At 48.0% G+C, this 19,871-nt stretch overlaps 1 protein-coding gene across 1 annotated transcript in view; it reads left to right on the top strand.

Annotated features, from left to right (window-relative positions):
- Efhd1 (EF-hand domain family member D1) overlaps positions 1-19,871 on the top strand; it is a 59,374-nt gene that overhangs the window by 24,622 nt on the left and 14,881 nt on the right. Inside the window, exons 2-3 of the mRNA XM_052750509.1 lie at positions 8,936-9,083; positions 17,960-18,094. Coding sequence (XP_052606469.1) covers positions 8,936-9,083; positions 17,960-18,094 — 283 coding nt within the window. The remainder of the gene's footprint in view (positions 1-8,935; positions 9,084-17,959; positions 18,095-19,871) is intronic.

Here is a 19,871-nt window from a genome sequence, read left to right as displayed (position 1 = left end):
GACACACATGGTGTACACACACGCAACACAGGCAAAATCCCCATAGATATTTTTTAAACTTTTAAAAGCTCATTTGGAGGCTGGGAGGACGGGTTGGTTAGTGGATGAAGCACTTGTCACACAAACGTGAGGGCCTGAGTTCAGGTCCCGGAATCCACACGAAGCTGGAAGCAATAGCTGTCTCTATTCCCAGAGCTCCTGCTGTGAGATGGGAGGCAGGAAACTCAGCCAACTAGCCTGGCGTACAGAGTGATGAATGTTAGGAACTCTGCCTCAGGAAGGCAAGGACTAACCCATGATATTGTCTTTTAACATACACATCATCACATACATGTGCATGCATGTACAGTTATGAAAGAAATTAAATTGTGCTGACCTGAGCCTAGTGCTTACTGGGGTCTGTCCTGAACTATGTGAGCTTTCTGTTAGACCTAGAAGGTGTTAGACCTCAGGTCTGTTAGAAAGTTTTCCAGGTCAGAATCCCAGAGGAGACTCAAGGACGGCTTTACTGAACCCGTCTCTTGTGTCTAGAGGGGAGCCCCCGCTCAGACTGGCCTCGTTGGCAGCTCCCTCTGGGTGAGCGTGGGGAAGGCTCCCTCCCCTCCAGAGCAGCTGAAGACAAGTCTTTGCCTTGTTTGTTGACCTTTAGTTATCACCCCCATCCTTACACCTAATCCTGTCAGCTGCTCCTCCCCCTCCCCTGTTCAACCGGCATCAGAACCCTCTGTTAATGCCTGGACTGATTGTGTCTTGACCGCACCGTCCTCCATGGCTCCAGCCTTCTTTGTAAATGTTGGAATGCAGAGTGTGAACAGAGGACAGAAGACATCTGTCTGCATCTCGGCATCACAGTTACTTTAGTGGGCCCTAACTAGGCCACTTCCCCTGCTTTTGTGTGTGCATGCAGGGCAAGTGCCTTGCCACTGAATCACAACCCCAGCCCCAAGGCCGGCCAACCCTTGAATCCACCTTCTCCCGTGGAAAATCCCCAGACGTGGAAGACTGTGAGCTTGGGATAAGCCTGTGTCATCTGGTTCCCTCTTGTAAGTTTGGGACACATAACCTCATGGATGGGGTTCTGGAAAGTTCCACATTGTAGAAACCTGTTGGCTTTGACCAGGACTCTTGTAACAGAGACATCTGGGTCTAGCCTGTTTGTAAGAGCTTAGCTTTACAGGGTCAGTTCTCAGGGGCTCTCAGAAAGCTCCTCTCCTGTCACTGCTGGGCTCCAGGCAGCATCTGCAGGCAGCTCTTTGCTTCCCTGGCAGGTACCCCTGGTGCTGTCTGCTACTGACTTTGAGTGGGATTTTAGCCTGTCCACCTTCCTAGGGTTCTCTCATTGACTAGCCCCCGACTCTCTGAAGTGCAGCGTCTGCACAGGGTGGAACAGAGCATCATGGAACTGGAGAAGAGGGTTGCCTTTATGGGACTTTGGGACTTTGCAGCTTGGCTTGCCATTATTGAGCATTGTCACAGCCTCCTGGACTCTGTTATTCAACAGGTGTCCGAAGTCATGCTGCTGAACTCTACCTCTTCTGAGGCCTACCTAGGCCTGAGAAGGCGACCTGGGAGTGGAGGGAATTTCCGGACCTCACTTCTTCTTCTTCTTCTTCTTCTTCTTCTTCTTCTTCTTCTTCTTCTTCTTCTTCTTCTTCTTCTTCTTCTCCTTCTCCTTCTCCTTCTCCTTCTCCTTCTCCTTCTCCTTCTCCTTCTCCTTCTCCTTCTCCTTCTCCTTCTCCTTCTCCTCCTTCTCCTTCTTTTCTCATTAAAAATTAAAAATATTTTATGTATGTGGATGTCTGCATATTGTGTGTATATGTATAATGCCTTCAGAAACTAGAAGAACATTCCCTGGGACTGAAATTACAGATGATTGTGGACCACCATATGGGAGCTGGGAATAGTACTAGAAAGGTAGCAGTACTTTTAACTGCTGAGCCATCATCTCTAGCCCCAGGACCTTTGTTTTTAAAAATTGTGATAAGATTAAAGTCAAGAGAATTTTCACAAGTTCAGCTGTGCCTACTTGCAAAAGATCATCCCAAGCTGGGCTTGTGGACAGCATTCCCCCATACCCCAGTGAGGTCTCAATGACAAACCAAAGTTCATTCTGGGTAGCTAATTCGTTTATTAGGGTTACTTACCGAGCACGAGTAAGGGCTTCTGGGCAGAAGTGTGAGTGACCCACTTGGAAGGTCTGCAGCCAGCATGGATGATGGCTTCCACATGGCTGTGTAGATGGATCCCTGTCCCCCAGTCCTTCCCTACCTGTGTACTCTAGCCCCCCCCCCCTCACTCCCCCAGGGCAGGCAGATTAACAACATACAACCGGATATTCCAGTGAGGTCCCATGTCTTAGTGTTTTATTGCTGTGAAGAGACACCATGACCACACCAACTCTTATAAAGGAAAGCATTTAATTAGGGCTGGCTTACAGTTCAGAGGTTTAGTCTATTGTCGTCATGATGGAAAACATGGTGACATGCAGGCAGACGTGGTACCCAAGAGGTAGATGAGAGTTCTACATCTGGATCAACAGGCAGCAGGGAGAGAGAGAGAGAGACTGGATCTGGCTTGAGCATTTGAAACTCCAAAACCCACCCCCAGTGGCACACTTCCTCCAGCAAGGCCATACCTCCTAACCTCTGTCAAGTAATGCAATTCCCTAATGACCAAGCATTCAAATCTCTGAGCCTATGGGAGCCATTTCTTATTCAAACCACCATATCCCATAACCCTCCCACCCCTTTTCTATGAGGGAATAGTCCACAAGCCCAGCTAGGGTGATACTTTGCAAGCAGGCACAGCTCTACTCATGAACACGGTAGCAGTTTGGCTCAGAGGCTAGTCCTCTACAACAGATACATATAAATTTAACCTCCTCTCAACTTTCTAAAAATTGGTGCTTGGGATCAAATCCAAGGCCTGTGCACTTTCAGTAAGCATTCTGACTTTAAACATTCAGTTCAGTGGTGTTCAGTGCATTCACACTGTGGCGCAGTCATCCCCACCATGGGCCGCAGAGTTTTCCTATCTTCTGACAGTTCCCTTGCACTTCCCCTAGTCTCTGGCTATCATCCCTGTACTTCTGTCTCTGTGAATTTGGCTACTCCAGGTGCCTCATAGAAGTGGAATCCTGCAATGTGTGCCTACACCTTGTTTCACTTAGCGTGAGTTAATTCGCATAACGATGCATTTACTTCATCCATGCATTAGCATGTGCCAGAACTTCCCTTCCATTCTGTTTCATGGATTCACCGTTTTTGCATATCCAGTCACAGGCTGATGGACACTTGGGTTTCTTCTATTTAACTGTTGTGGATAGTGTTGTGATGAGCCTTCATGTACAAGTATCTTAAGATCCTACTTCTATATCCATAGAAAGTAAAATAAACAAATAAAAAATAAGAAAGGGATGAGTATGTATCTCAGCCGTAGAGCACCGGCTTGGTATGTTCAATCACCGGCTTTAGGTTCAATCTGCTATACTTAGAGAGAGAAAAAGAAATATGGGATATTTGATCACACTGTGATACTCTGAGACGGTTAATAAAGTTAACCTTGAATCAGGGGTAGAGTCAATGACTAGCTGACTTGAATTATCCATAGAGATTTTGGAGGACTCAAGATATGATAGAGAGGCACAGGAAAAAATAGGGAGGGGCTTGGATAGATTTGCCAGCCCTTTCAATCTGGGAAACATGGAGAGAGAGGGTTACCTGTTCGTTTCTCCACTGCTTGCTTGATCTATCAGGTTTTTACCCCAATATCCGACTCCCAAGTTTTTGTTGATAATAGAAGAGTTTAGATAAATACTTCAACAATGGAATTGTTGGGTTGTATGGTGACTCTCTGTTTAGCACCTTGAACTCCTTGCTGTGTTTTATTCCTGGTCATCAAACCAGCATCCTTTCTCCCCTGATTATATCTTTTGTTTTACTAGTTTTGGGCCTAGATTCTTTCCTGACAGATATGCCCCAGCAAGATCAGAGATCACCTTCCTTAGATGGCTCAGGAACAGACAGCCCCCCTTATTGTCTGGGTGAGTCTCCCACAAGTGCATAGTGGAGAGCCCTGCTCACCTGAGCAGTGGCATCAGAGTTGGCCCTGGTTTTCTGTTGGGCCAGCTTGACATCTCTGTTTCCAAAGTAAAGGAGTGTGTGTCATCCCAGCAGTTCACCTTTGGACATATCACAAGCAAACTGAAACACAGGAACACTTGTACCCCAGTGTTCAAAGTGGAAACATTTTTTATTAGTACGATGCATTTTGATAATGTTTACTCCCTCCCCTAACTTCTTCCAGATTCACCTCTACTTCCGTACCCACCCAACTTTGTGTCCTTTTTTTTAAACCAACTGTGGTGGTTTGAATAGGAATGGCCCCCACAGACTCATGTCTATAAATACTTGGTCCATAGGAAGTGGCACTGTTAGGAGGGGGTGTGACTTTGTAGGAGGAAGTGTGTCACTAGGGGGCGGGCTTTGAGGTCTTAGAAGCTCAAGGCAGTTCTTTTCCTGCTGCCTGTGGATCAAGATGTGGAACTCTTAGCTCCTTCTCCAGCACCATGTCTGCCTTCACACTGCCATGCTTCTCACCATGATGATAATGGACTAAACCTCTGAAGTGCAAGCCAGCCCCAACTAAATGTTTCCTTTTATACGAGTTGCCCATGCTCATGGTGTCTCTTCACAGCAATAGAAACCCTAACTAAGACACCTATCAAATACAAATACAGTTTATACTGCTCTTGGTCTTGGATATGTGACTTTCATTGGAGGCTGGTCTACCAACACCATACCATTAAAGAAAACACTCTCTCTCTCTCTCTCTCTCTCTCTCTCTCTCTCTCTGAGTGTGTGTGTGTGTGTGTGTGTGTGTGTGTGTGTGTGTGTGTGTGTGTGAAATATCAACTGCCAATACTTCTTAGCTAGGGCTGGTACTTCATCTCTCCTCTCCATGCTAGAATTTTATCTAGCCTGAGTCTGCATAGGCCTTGTGCATGACGTTTAAAATACTCTTAGTTCCCATGTGCAGTTTCCCTGCTGTGTCCTTTACTCAGCCATTACGTTGGACTCTTAAAACCTTTCTGCCCCCTCTTCCATCATGATCCTTTAGCCTTGGGAGGAGGGGATGTGGTATAACTGTCCCACTTAGGACTGAGCATTCTGTAGTCTTGTTCTCTGCTCCTTGATCAGTTGTAGGTCTCTGTGTTAACCACCATCTATTGCAAAAAGAAGCTTCTCTGGTAAGAGCTCCTGATACACTAATCTATGGGTATAACAATAAGTCATTAGGAGTCAGTTTAATATTATGTACATTTAGCAGAGTGATAGTAGCAAGTTCTCCCCTAAGGCCCATGGCCTATCTAACCACAGGTTCTTGGCCTCAGTAATGGTGCTAGGTGTGGGTGGTTTCAACTTGTGGAATCTGCCTGGAGTCCCATGAAAAAGTGGTTGGTTACTCCCATACATTTGGGCCACTGCTGCACCAGTGGGTGTGTCTTGTTTTAGCTCCAGGGTTCACATTTGTTGAGAATGATGATTCCTTTTCTCCCGTTAGTGTCCGCAGCACCTTCGAACACTGAAAGCTAGCCAATAGAGATGAGGCTTCCAGCTTAATGACAGCTTCTTTTCCCCAGGTTCTGAGTCAGACGTATTGTGTCTTCAGTATGGCATCATCTTTTTTAAAGTAGGTTAGACTTCTGAAGAGTTTCCTTTTTAAGATGTATGCTTTTAAGTTTTATTTTTATTCATTTGTATGTGCGTGTGTACTATGTGTGCACTCATAACCACAGTGGCCAGAAGCAGGTATCAGATCCCTTGGAACTCTAGTCATAGGTGGATGTAGGCTTTCTGATGTGGGTGCTGGGAACTTGGATCCCCTGTAAGAATAATAGTGCTCTTAACCGCTGTGCCACATCGCCACTCCCAAAGTGGCATCATTTGTGAGATCCAAAAAAGAGAAATAGCTCAAACATCTATTTTCATGACTATGGGAGAGTCATTTGGAACCTCACACAAGGGCTGCAGACAAGGGCTGTACCACCCACCAAGTTACTTACATTCCTAGCCCTAGAGCTTTGATTTTTCAGTTAAAAAAAAAAAGTAGGTAAATGAGGTCTACATTGAGTCAGTTTTGGTAAATCCATGGAAATCATTGTTTGCTTGTTTTGAGATAGGGTCTCAAGCTTTGTAGCCCAGGTTGGCCTTAAACTCACTGAGATAGTCCTCCCTCAGCTTCCTGGATGTTTGGTATTGTGTTATTAAGTGATCATACATCATCCTTTTATGCCTTGGGGTCCTGGACTGGCCCATCTGGAAACCTGGAGGCACCCTGTTAATTTCCAGACATGGGGCACCGATATTACGGGATTCTCAGAGGTTATCACTAGTCACACAGAGATCTTGCCTGTATACTTTGTAGAGTAGGTCTTCCAGCAACAAGGCTGTGCCCAGTGGGAGCTCAGAGGGCTTGAAGAAGAAACAGCTAGCAGGAGAGGGCAGTGAATCCTGGCACCAGAAAAGGACATACAATGGATGCTATTGGGGACCAAGAAGGCTGCGGAGGAGGGAGTGGTGCTTGTGTTTGCAATGAGCAGAACAGCATGAATCAGCCCCTGTGGCTAGAATGCGGTGTGTCAGTGTGTCCAGGAGTCCTGGCCCCTTCCAGCATGACAATGTGAGCTTTAAATACCACTGCCCACAGTTAAGATTTCCAGTTGCCCACAGGCTACATTTCTTGGTGAATGGTGGTGGTTCTCAACAGAGATGCTTTTTCATTATGGGGGTGGGGGCAGATAGATAGTAGAAAAGACTGAATATAATTTTTTAAAAATATGGAAAAATGTGCTTAACAAATATGACCACTTCAAGCTGGTATAGTTGCACACAATTGCAATCCATCTCTTGGGAGATTCAGAGTGAATTTGAGGCTGGTCTGAGCTACAGAGTGGAGCCCTGTCTAAACACACACACACACATATACACACACGGGAGTGAGGAGTGGACCGGTGGATGGTTCTGTGGTTCAGAGTGAGCGCTGCTCTTATAGAGGACCCAAATTGAGTTCCTAGCACTCACATCAGGTAGTTCACAACCTCCTGTAACTCCATCTCAGGGCGATCTGAAGCCTCTGGCTTCTGTGGGCACCTGCACTCATGGGCACATACCCACACCCAGATTCACATACATGCACATAATTAAAAATAATAAAAATACAAAGGAAATAAAATGACCATATTAACCATTTAAGTGAACACAGTTGAGGGGCCTTCAGTATGTACACAGAGTTGCACCAGTGACTTGACCCTTGTCCCAGATTGAACCTTTACCCATGAAGCCATCCCTCCCACCCCAGAAAACACCCTTCAACCTGTCTATATGAGTTTGGCTACTGTCCTTTTGTGACTGACTTAATTGACTTATTGTGGCATCCCTGAGGGTCACCTGTGTGCACCATGCGTCAAAGTTCTCTTCCTTTTATTGCTGAAGAATATTCCAATCTGTAACTGTTCTGTACTGCACTGTGTGGGTGAGCCCATTGTGTTATCAGCCCCTCTCTCTCTGGACTCTTGGGTGCTTCCCAGATCTTGGCTGTGGAGACCTGACTGATTCATTCTCTTGTTGAGACAAGGTTTCTCTGTGTAGCCCTGGCTGTCTTGGAACTCACTCTGTAGACCAGGCTGGCTTCAAACTCACAGAGACCCTCCTGCCTCTGCCTTCCAGTGCTGGGATTAAAGGCGTGCACTCCCCCTCCCCCTCCCCTCCTAACTGATTCATTCTTGTTTCTGTGTATGTGATGCTGGGGAACGGAACCCGGGGCTTCCTGCCTAATGCTAAGCAAGTGTTCTTTCATTGAGCTTCATCCTAAGCCTCTTATTTGTTCTTTTTATTTTATTGAGATGGGGTTTCTCTTTATGGGCCTGGAATTCACTACTTAGAACAGGCTGGCCTGGAGCTCACAGAGATCTGTCTGCCTCTACCTCCAGAGTGCTGTCACTTTCTTGTTTGTTCTTTAAAGCAAGATGTTCAGACCTGAGCAACAAAGGGTTTCTGGGAAGTACGAAGAAGCAGGAAATATAAGAAGGGCTCACTGGGAAGGGAGCCAAGGAGCCCTTGGGAAGTCCTGGGAGGCCCTATGTGTTGAAAGGGAGCTGGGTAGGAAGTGGCTGGGAGGAAGTGCAGAGTAGGTACCTGAAGATGGCTGGCCCAAGGAGAAAGGGTCAAGGTCGACCTCTTACTTCATGAAGCTGGTCTTATTTCCAGGCAGGGATGCATGGCTAGAGTGACAGCCAGGAGAGGAGCTGGCCCGTGGGAGGACAGCCACCCACAGAGCTGTGACTGCTCAGGCATGGAGATAAGTGACCCGGAAGTAGAAGCACAGAGCCTGAGGCGAGACCACACCCACTTCACAGCCACTCTTGGGGTGGAAGGCAGCTTTCAAAGACACAAGACAAGCAGGAGAGAGAGGGGGTTGCCAGGAATGGGTGTGGCAGAGACTCCAGGATGGCGACCACTAGGACGGTCTGTCACTAGGTGTAGCATTTGTTGAGTTTCAGGGCATGCCCCACGCACAGAGTCCAATATTTGGAGGTGTTGGATCTGTGTTGGTTGACTGAAAATGAAAGCCATGAAGGAAATAAAGGACATGAACAACGTTTTGAGAGTGCAAAGCACAAAGACAAATTTTTTGCTAAAAGAGGAGTCTCTTCTGATGAGGTAGCCTGAGGGGTCCTTCTGATAAGGTGGCCTTGGTGGTGGTGGTGGGGGGGGGGGGTTCCCTCCTGATGAGGTAGCCTTGAGGGGTCACTTGTGGTAAAGTGGCCTGAAAAGCCTTGCAAAGCAGGAGGCAGTTACTCTTCCGTAGATAAAACCAAGAGTTACACATCTGGGAAACTAGTTTTGTCCTGACCTTTCCTCCTCTGACCTTGCAGGTATGATGCTGGAAGGGATGGCTTTATTGACCTGATGGAGCTGAAACTCATGATGGAGAAACTGGGGGCTCCCCAGACCCACCTGGGCCTGAAGAGTATGATCAAAGAGGTGGATGAGGACTTCGATGGCAAGCTCAGCTTCCGGGAGGTACCGCTGGCCTGCTGAGCCTGAGAAGACCCCCAGTCCACAGCCCCTGAATGCAAATGGGTTTGCCTCTGAGAATGCTCTTTGAATGGATATTTAATCATCAACTCAGCTTTTAAACACATCCTTTGTAAACTGTGTGGGTGGAACATTCCTATAATCCCAGCACTCGGGAGCTAGAGGCTGATCATGAGTGAACAGTGAATTACATGAGACCCTGTCTCAAAAAAAAAAAATCTTTCATGGTAGCTTATGTCTATAATCCCAGTACATGAAGGCTGAGTCAGGAGGATTGCTATAAGTTTCTGCCTATGAGCCACTTTGTCTGACTTCTTACATAATTTTTGGGGGGTGTGTATGGGTTTTATTGGAAGATTTTTTGATGTTTCAGTTGGACATGATGTCACATAACTTGTGACAGCCTCCTAATGTCAAGATGATAGAATTAGACATTTTCTGTTTTCCTATTGTAGGTTCTGAATCAGCCAGGCCCTTGAGAGCAGTACTCTTAACCACTGGGCCATCTCTCCAGCTTCCTCTCTCCTGTTTCATTCAGAGGCCACCACAGGTTATCCAACTGAATCGAAGCTCCTTGGCCATCTTTTGTTTAGCTTCTGGTGTGGCCATTTCTCACAGAGGTGGACATCCAAGGTTTGGAGCGCTCCAAAGCAGTTTTGTCAGCTCTCGGCCCCTGTAAGCAACTCCAACACTATTCACATTAGTCCTTTCTTTGTGAGCGCCAAGCCCTGTCTTGGTCCCATTTCTAGATTGTCCTAGGTCTGTGGGCTTGGAAGTGTGAGGACATGTGACCATCTAGACCCCCCACAAGCTTCACCCTGCTCTGTGATTTGCTTTGCTGTATCTACCCACGGCAGAAGTCACCTGGGCTCTCAGGCAGACCTCTGGCTGTCAGAACTGTGTGTGCCTCTTGAGAAAGTTCACCTTTCCTGGAAGCAGAATCCATCCCAGGCTGGCTTCAGACGGGGGTTCTTCTGCTTTAGGTCCCCAAGGGCTGAACCTGTAGACTTGTACCACACGCCTGCCACCGTGGAGTTCTCTTTGGTTTTTTGAGTCAGAGTCTCACTCTGGTGTCTAGACTAGCCTAGAACTCAATATGTAGCCCAGGCTGGCTTTGAACACATAGCAATCTTTCTATTTTAGCCTCTTATAGTGCTGGAGATTATAGGCGAGTATCACCATAGTCCATTGGTTCTCTCTCTATCTCTGTTTCTATGTGTGTGTGTGTGTGTGTGTGTGTGTGTGTGTGTGTGTGTGTGTGTGTGTGTGTGTGTGTGATTTTAGGGGTGGGGAGAGTTAAGACAGGGTCTTAAAAACATTTTTTTACAAATGATTTTATGTGTATGAATGTTTTGTCTATATGTACATCTGTATATCACATGTGTGTCTAGTGCCTTGGAGGCCAGAAGAGAGCATCAGATCTCCTGGAACTGGGATTACAAATGATCGTGAGCCTCCATGTTGGAACTGAGAATCAAACCTGGGTCCTCTACAAGAGCAACAAATGCAGTTAACTGCTGGAGCCATCTTTTCATCCCTGAAGACAGGGTCTTACATAGCGAAGGCTGGCCTCAAACTCACTCTTGTAGCTGAGGATGACCTTGAACTCCTGATCCTCTTGCCTCTGATGGGATTACAGGCTTGTACTGTCACACCTAGCTTTACCCTGTTTTACCTTATTTATTGAACGGGACATATGTGCCTCCGTGCATGTGTGAAGAGCAGAGGACAACTTGGAGAAGTTAGTTCTCCCCTTCCGCTATGTCAGCCCAGGGCTTGAACTCAGGCTGTCAGCCTTGGCAGCAAGCCCCTTTGCTTGCTGAGCCTTCTTGTCAGCCCATCCTTGGGTTCTTGACACATCCTTTCTCTACAGTGAGTTACCTCCTTTGTCCTAAAAAAGAAATTTACGTCTGTCACTTACAAACGAAGCCCTCTAACATGGGAAGTATTTGTACACCACTAACCACAGTCCTGAAGTTAAAAATTCCCTCACTCTTGGGACGGGCATCCACGGGCTTGGGACTGAAAGAGCTTCTGAACTGTGCTAGCTCCCTCCCTCTGCCCTTGGCCTTTGTTCTCTACCTCCGCTCCCCTCCCCCTCAGAGTCACCACTGGGACGTTTTCCAGCTCAACACCATGCCAGCCTTTGTGGACTATAAATAGGAAAACAAACAAGGTTGGGCAGAGAAGGGGACTGTCATTCGAGGCAGTGACTATAACAGGTGAAATAGGAGTGCTGGGTATGCTGGATGCCGTTGGGTTGAACTGGATTTCCTTTTTCTTTTCTTTTCTGGCTGGCTGGGGTTAGGAGACCCCTGGGTTTTGATGGGGAATGCTGTTGGTCCTGGATGTCTTGGACCTCAGGGCTCAGAGCAAACAGTACTGGAAAAGGCCCAAGGGATTCGCTAATGTTTCTGGTTCACAAAGCTCTTCTGTGAATGTGAACAGTCACCTCCACTTACACTTTTTGAAAATTTAGTTTTATATTTTTAATTGTTTAGTGTTGAGGGAAGGGGTACATGGATGCCACAACACAACTGTGGAGGTCAGAGGACAACTTCCATCATGTGGGCCCTGGGGATCAAGCTTAGGTTGTCAGTCTTGATGACAAATACTCTGAGCCTTCTCACTAGCCCCACCTCCATTTTAGAGGTGAGAAAACTGAGTCTTGGGAAATGGAGAGTCGCTGGATGCTGAGCTGGGACAATGTTCCCTCTTTGCTGAGTCTCTGAGAAGTGTTCCTGTAGAAGGTGGCTCTCCTTGTGGAGACCTCCAGTAAACGAAGGACTTTAAGGACTGCTAGGTGTTTGGCCAGGTTTCTTTTGTAATAACAGACCTTCCCAGCTTGGATTATTTAGAAAGAAAAGAAGTTTGTCTTGAACTGCAGTTCTGGGAGTCCAAGGGCATGGTACCAGCCTCTGCAAAGCTCCTGGTGGAGGCCGTGTGCAGCTTTAAGTCAGGGTGGAAAGCACAGGGCAAGCACGGATGGAGGAAGATCGTCATGGTGAGAGAATGGGAGTACACAGCCCCTAAGAAAAGCATCCTCCCTCTCAGGGGCCTATTGGCCTTCTTGCGGCTACCACCTCTTAACACTTTTGGACTAAGGGACCAAAGCGTCACAGGAGTCAGGTGCTGAGGGGCAGACGTTTACTCCATCCACAGCTCACATTTGCAGTGCTGAAGTCTTCGCTTCATCTCTTTCATGAGAGAAGAGAGAACCAAGAGGAAGGCAGCAGTTCCCACTCTCCCCACCCTCCTGGCCTGCATCCCATTGCTGGGAGCCTGGCCGCCTATAACAGACTTGCTTCCTCTCCAGCCAATGTGCTGGCTCTAAAAACCTGCTGCAAACTGAGTCTTTGCCGGCCTCTAGTGAGAGAGTTGGAAGCTGCAGGCGGGTGAGTGTGGCATTTCTGTTCATCCGGACAGCCTCAGGGACCTCAGAGAAGCTACAAGTCCCCACACACCTCCCTTCATCCCTTGGGTTAGTGGTCACCAGTGTCCACCGCTGAGTGAGGCCTGAGTAAGAAGTGCAAGTGTCAAGCAGGCTTCCTAGCAAAAAGGAAGTTGTAGCCTTGGGAGCTAAGACCCTGGAATTGGGATTTGGAAAGCCTGTTGAGGCGGTTGACTGTCTTTCAGAAAAAGCATTCTTTAGGGAAGATGGCTATATTTTCCCTCTGTACATGCTTTCAGTAGCACCTGAAAACCTGGAGAAACCTCTTTCGGTGGTTTGGGCCCATCCGTTTATAAATGGGGGATGGTGGTGTCCATAGAAATTGGATAGTGCTTAGAAAAATCTGTAATTTTTCAAGACTTATTTTATTTTATTTATGTGTATAAAGGTTTTGCCTGCATGGATGTATGTGTACCATGTGCATGCCTAGTGCTCACAGAGGCCAGAAGAGGGTCTTGAATCCCCTAGAACTGGAATTCTAGATGTTTGTGAGCCACTGTGTGGGTGCTGGGCAAGAACCTGAGTCCCCTGCAAGTACAACACGACCCACGGAGCCATGTCTCCATTTCCGACCCCCAACTTGTAGGTTTTTGTGGAGGCAAATCCTGACAACCTGAGTTCAATCATGGGCTCACACATGGTAGAAGAGAACCAGCCAAGTTGTCCTTTGACCTCCATATGTACACCATGGCATGCACAGATACAAAATGAATAAAATGTAATAAGGGTTTTTTTTGTAATTCATAGGTTTTTGTTGTTGTTTGTTTTTGTTTTGTTTTGGGTTAGAGTTTCATACCATAGCCCACGCTGGTCTGAAACTCTTGGCAACCTGCCTACCTCAGCCTCCTGTTGCTGATGTTACGGGTGTGAGCCCCCACACTAGCTTTGTAAGAATACTTAAGAAAGGAATTAAATATTTATAAAGTGACCCAGGGAGAGAGAGGGTCAGGGAGAGGAGAGCCTGGTATTTAAGAAGTGATTCTGCAGAGGCCCTGATACAATTGTCCTCCAGGATTTCTTTGCTCCGATCACACATTTTGAATGTGGAGGAAGACGGTGGATGACACAATAAATGTGGGGCTTACTAAGTAACTGTTTGGAAGAAAATAAGGTTAATGATTACCCTTGCAATAGAACAGAATACATTTCAGAGATTAAATATTTACAAGTTTTTTTAAAAAGCCATAAAAATACTAGACAGAAACATACCTGACTGTTTATGTAACCTTGGTGTCGGGGAAGGTTTTCCTAAGTCTCTCTCTGGCAAGAGGAAAGAAAAGGATTTGGCAGATTTTATGTCAAACTTTTCTGAGTCAAAAGATACTGTAGGAAGCCAGGAATGGTGGCACACCCCTGCAGTCCCACTAACTCCAGAGGCCAGTGTTGGAGTATCAGTTGAGACCAGTAACATAGCAGGACCCTCTCATCTCAGAAGCTAGTGAACAGAGCCGGCTGTGGTGTTGCCTTTAATCCCAGCACTCAGGAGGCCAAGGCAGGTAGATCTCTGAGTTTGAGAGCAACCTGGTCTACATAGTGAGTTCCAGGATAGCCAGGGCTATGTAGAGGAACCCTGTCTCAGAAAACAAAAACAAACAAACAAAAATAACAAACAGGACTGGGGAGGTGACTCAGTGGGTAGAGACACTCGATGTCCAACCTGCTGACCTGAGTTCGATCCCAGGGACCCACATGGTGGAAGGCGAGAACTGACTCTTGTAAGTTATCCTCTGCCCTCCACATATGTGTATAAACAAATAAAATACTGAAATGACAAGTAGCAAGAGCTAACGCATTGAAGATAAACTAAGGCCTACGAAGATCGCTTAGGAAACTGCAAGGAAGGTAGGCAGTCTCATGCAAAAACAGAACACGGGAGAAAAACAGAGGTAGCTAAGAGATGTTAAAAAGGCGGGGCAGGGAGCAGGGGCAACGAAATGGCTCAAAAGACCCGGCCTGACAACCTGAGTTTAGTCTCAGGGACTCACATAGTTTAAGAAGAGAACCGACTCCTGTAAATAGTCCTCTGGCCTCCACGTGTGTACCACGGTACACACGCACAATAAGTACATAAATAAATATATGAGCTTTTTTGTTTGTTTGTTTGTTTTTTGTTTGTTTTTGTTTTTGTTTTCCAAGACAGGGTTTCTCTGTGTAGCTTTGTGCCTTTCCTGGAACTCACTCTGTAGCCCAGGCTGGCCTCGAACTCACAGAGATCCGCCTGCCTCTGCCTCCCGAGTGCTGGGATTAAAGGCATGCGCCACCACTACCCGGTAATATATGCTTTTTAAAAAATACAACAACAACAACAACACCAATAATAATAATAATAATAATAATAATAATAATAATAATAATAATAATAATAATGAAGTTGGAGCTGGGTGTGCGGTAAAGGTCTGTAATCCCAGCACTTGGAAGGCAGAGGCAGGTGGATCTTCCTGAGTTCAAGATCATTCACACACCCCTAAAAAAAAAAAAAATAATTTATTTAGTTCAAAAATAGCATACAGGGAGCAGGGAAATGGCTGGTAGATAGAGGCTCCAGCTGTGCTAGCTGTACGAGCCTGAAGTTTACTCCCCGGACACATGTAAAAAGCTGGATGTATTAGCACACATCTGTAAACCCAGCACTCCCATAGGGAGATGGCAGGTAGGGACAGGAGAATTGGAGGGAAGTTGGAGGGCCAGCTAGAAACAAGACAGACCCTGCCTCAATAAGGTGGAAGGCAAGAACTGACTCTGCCCTCCATACTTGTACTGTGGAATGTGCATGCCTGCATGCACGCACGGACGTATGCACGCACTCACGCACTGAATGAAGAATGGCTGGATGGCTGGATGGCTGGATGGATGAGAGTCAGCCACATGCCTACAATCCCAGCATTCTGGAGACGGACACAGACAGGTAGATTTCTATGATGTTGAGGTCTTCCTGGTGTATAGATACCCAGTTCTAGGCCAGCCAAGCCTACATAGTGAGACCTTGTCTCAAAGAAATAAATACAAACAAATAAATAAACTTTCAGATTACAGACCTATACCATCATGTTCATGCAATACTTACTAGGGATTGAACCCAGGACTTTCTACCAACAGGGTTAATCTGCAGCCTTATTATTATTATTATTTCGAGACAGGGTTTCTCTGTGTAGCTTTGGAGACTGTCCTGGAACTCGCTCTGTAGACCAGGCTACCCGCAAACTCAGAGATCTGCCTGCCTCTGCCTCCTGAGCACTGGAATTAAAGGTGTGCACCACCACCCGGCCCTCGGCAACCTTATTGTGTGGATTTTTGAGGGATAGATTTCCAACAGTGGCATTACTGATGGGGGAGAGAACAGGATTTAATTCAATTAATTTATTTGTTACTTGGGATTGGACTCAGGTCCTTACACATACTAAGCATTGCTTTACCACCGAGCTATGCCCTTATTGAGCCCCCCCTTTATTGTTTTGATGATCTGGAAAGGGACAAAATAATTCTCCACGTATACATAGACATAAATGTTCTTTCCAGGTAGGAGAGATGGCTAAGAGTGCTTGCTGCTCTGGCAGAGGATTCAAATTTGGTTCCTAGTACCCATATCAGGCAGCTCACAACTTCCAATAACCCAGCTCCAGGGGTTCCAACGCCCTCTTTTGAAGTCTGTGGACACCTGCACCCGCACATGCACATCCTCCCCCATGTGCATACAATTAAAAAGTCAATCTTTTAAAAAACCCATCCTTTTCAAGTGCTTGGCAAGAATGTCATTTGCTCAGGCCGGAGGGATTATTGTGGCTGTGTTGGTGAGGCTGTGTTTGTTGGTGAGGCTGTGTGTGTTGGTGAGGCTGTGTTTGTTGGTGAGGCTGTGTGTGTTGGTGAGGCTGTGTTTGTTGGTGAGGCTGTGTTTGTTGGTGAGACTGTGTTGGTGGGGCTGTGTTGGTGAGGCTGTGTGTGTTGGTGAGGCTGTGTTGGTGAGGCTGTGTTGGTGAGGCTGTGTGTGTTGGTGAGGCTGTGTGTGTTGGTGAGGCTGTGTGTGTTGGTGAGGCTGTGTGTGTTGGTGGGGCTGTGTTGGTGAGGCTGTGTGTGTTGGTGAGGCTGTGTTGGTGAGACTGTGATGGCGAGGCTGTGTGTGTTGGTGAGGCTGTGTGTGTTGGTGAGACTGTGTGTGTTGGTGAGGCTGTGTTGGTGAGGCTGTGTGTGTTGGCGAGACTGTGTGGGCGAGGCTGTGTTGGTGAGGCTGTGTTTGTTGGTGGGGCTGTGTTGGTGAGGCTGTGTGTGTTGGTGAGACTGTGTTGGTGAGGCTGTGTGTGTTGGCGAGACTGTGTGGGTGAGGCTGTGTTGGTGAGGCTGTGTATGTTGGTGAGGCTGTGTTGGTGAAGCTGTGTTGGTGAGGCTGTGTGTGTTGGTGAGGCTGTGATGGCGAGGCTGTGTGTGTTGGTGAGACTGTGTGGGCGAGGCTGTGTTGGTGAGGCTGTGTTTGTTGGTGGGGCTGTGTTGGTGAGGCTGTGTGTGTTGGTGAAGCTGTGTTGGTGAGGCTGTGTGTGTTGGTGAGGCTGTGATGGCGAGGCTGTGTGTGTTGGCGAGACTGTGTGGGCGAGGCTGTGTTGGTGAGGCTGTGTTTGTTGGTGGGGCTGTGTTGGTGAGGCTGTGTGTGTTGGTGAAGCTGTGTTGGTGAGGCTGTGTGTGTTGGTGAGGCTGTGATGGCGAGGCTGTGTGTGTTGGCGAGACTGTGTGGGCGAGGCTGTGTTGGTGAGGCTGTGTGTGTGGGCGACGCTGTGTTGGTGAGGCTGTGTGTGTTGGTGAGGCTGTGTTGGTGAGGCTGTGATGGCGAGGCTGTGTTGGTGGGGCTGTGTGTGTTGGTGAGGCTGTGTGTGTTGGTGAGACTGTGTGTGTTGGTGAGGCTGTGTTGGTGAGGCTGTGTGTGTTGGCGAGACTGTGTGGGCGAGGCTGTGTTGGTGAGGCTGTGTGTGTGGGCGAGGCTGTGTTGGTGAGGCTGTGTGTGTTGGTGAGGCTGTGATGGCGAGGCTGTGTGTGTTGGTGAGGCTGTGTGTGTTGGTGAGGCTGTGTGTGTTGGCGAGACTGTGTGGGCGAGGCTGTGTTGGTGAGGCTGTGTTTGTTGGTGGGGCTGTGTTGGTGAGGCTGTGTGTGTTGGTGAGTCTGTGTTGGTGAGGCTGTGTGTGTTGGCGAGACTGTGTGGGCGAGGCTGTGTTGGTGAGGCTGTGTGTGTGGGCGAGGCTGTGTTGGTGAGGCTGTGTGTGTTGGTGAGGCTGTGATGGCGAGGCTGTGTGTGTTGGTGAGGCTGTGTGTGTTGGTGAGGCTGTGTGTGTTGGTGAGGCTGTGTTTGTTGGCAAGGCTGTGTTGGCGAGGCTGTGTTGGTGAGGCATCGTGGATAGCAGTAACCCTCCGGTCCCTCTCCCTCCCGCAGTTCCTGCTCATTTTTCACAAAGCCGCTGCTGGTGAGCTGCAAGAGGACAGTGGACTGCTGGCATTGGCCAAGCTTTCTGAGATCGATGTCGCCCTGGAGGGCGTCAGAGGTGCCAAGAACTTCTTTGAAGCTAAGGTAAGCGTCGTGTTCCTTCCCTACCCAGCCTCCACTCTTCCTTTACCCTGCCCCGGTGACAGGCACTTCCTGTGCAGTGACCCATGAGCTCACTCAGGACAAGGCTGTACTGGGAAGTGAAAGTGTGTCCTCACACAGCACGGAAGACACCTGTTCACAGGCTCAGGAGGGTTTGTTGGCCTCAGACTCTCCGTCTAGACTTTGAGGTGTTTCCATAGCTCCCCTTTTCCCCATCTTAAACATCTGGGTTGGAGGCCTGGAAAGATGCCGCTCTTGCAGAGGACTGGAGTTTGGTTCCCAGCACCTACACTGCATAGCTTACAATCCCTCTAACTTCAGTTCCAGGGTATCCAATGCCCTCTTCACACACACACACACACACACACACACACACACACACACACAGACACACTTTAAAAATAAATAAATATCACCAGGCAGTGGTGACACGTGTCTTTAATCCCAGCACTCAGGAGGCAGAGACAGGTGGATGCCTGTGAGTTCTGAGGCCAGCCTGGTCTACAGAGCAAGTTCTAGGACAGCCAGGGCTACACAGAGAAACCCTGTCTCAAACAACAACAAATCATTAAAAATAAATCTTAAAAATAATAACATATGGGTTGGACACAAGTAGGAGAGGGGTCAGGGGAGGGTGGCAGGGTGGCCTGCCCCAAATCAATGTTCACATCACTGTGATCAGGTGGTGAGGAGGCCTCACAACCCTGCAAGCCCACAACCCCTGAGCACTGAGGCACCTGTCCAAAGCTAGCTGCTGCTATCCCTGTCTTTGCAGAGCACACCTGCAAACACACGGACAGGGGGCCCCTTCACACCTGCTGCCAAGCAGGGCGGGGCGCAGTGAGACGGGCCCCCACTAGCTGGCCCAAGAGCAACTCTGGCCCCCTCCTTCATGTTGCCACGCTGGCCTTGTTTCCATTTGTACCGAAGACGCACCAACAGGATTAGATGAGCTTGTATGTATGGTGTTAAGCGATTGCCTGGCTCGTGGGGAGCAGTCGGCACCTAGTCCAAGCTGTCAGGATTGCATGCTTCTTCAGTCAGTTGCCAGCCTCTGGGAGATTTGAGTTTCTTCCATCCGTTGGTGCCTTCACATTTTCAGTCTCTTGAGATTTCTTGGGAAAGGCCCTAGGACTGAGGCCCAAGAGCAGCAGGACAGTTCACTGCCAAGGTGCACTGGGCTAAGTGCCCTAGGTGAAGCACATGGGTCCCTGTGACTGTATCATCAGGGCATGCAGGACTTGTCGTGACTTGCCTGTTATCCTTGCTCCAGTCCCATCGAGTCCTTCAGACATTGCTGGGAATTTTCACAACCGATCCTCAGAATCTGTAGCTCTCTTTGCCCAGAATGCCACCCCAGGACCTCTGTTTGGAAAACTCTGCTCCCTTTGGACCGCCTTCCAGGCCAGCCCACTCCTGCCTATCCAAGCCTGAAAAGGCCCTCCTGAGTGCCTTTATCCCATGTGCAAGTGGCACTGTTTGTATCTGTTCAAGGTGCTGTTGGACACTTGCAAGGAGAGTGTCAATTGATCCGTCTGTAGTGCATTTAGTACTCTGCCTCGGGAACGTCTCCCTCCTGAGGTGCTTGCGCACTTGGGAAGGATTTTCCTGTAACACTGTTAGGGTTGATGCAAACTGGACACAAGCGGAACTTCAGTTATCAGAGATGAGTCCATCATGGCATGACCATGTGTTTGCTCACTCTGTAGCCATCGAAGATGAGGTGAAGCTGTGTAATATGTGTACACAGATGTCCAAA

The sequence above is a fragment of the Peromyscus californicus genome, unplaced genomic scaffold, assembly GCF_007827085.1.
Source record: "Peromyscus californicus insignis strain IS unplaced genomic scaffold, ASM782708v3 Scaffold_21__1_contigs__length_65335640, whole genome shotgun sequence".
NCBI classification, from domain to species: Eukaryota; Metazoa; Chordata; class Mammalia; order Rodentia; family Cricetidae; genus Peromyscus; species Peromyscus californicus.
Note: the sequence above shows the minus strand (reverse complement) of the source record. Positions and strands in the feature narration are given on the sequence as shown.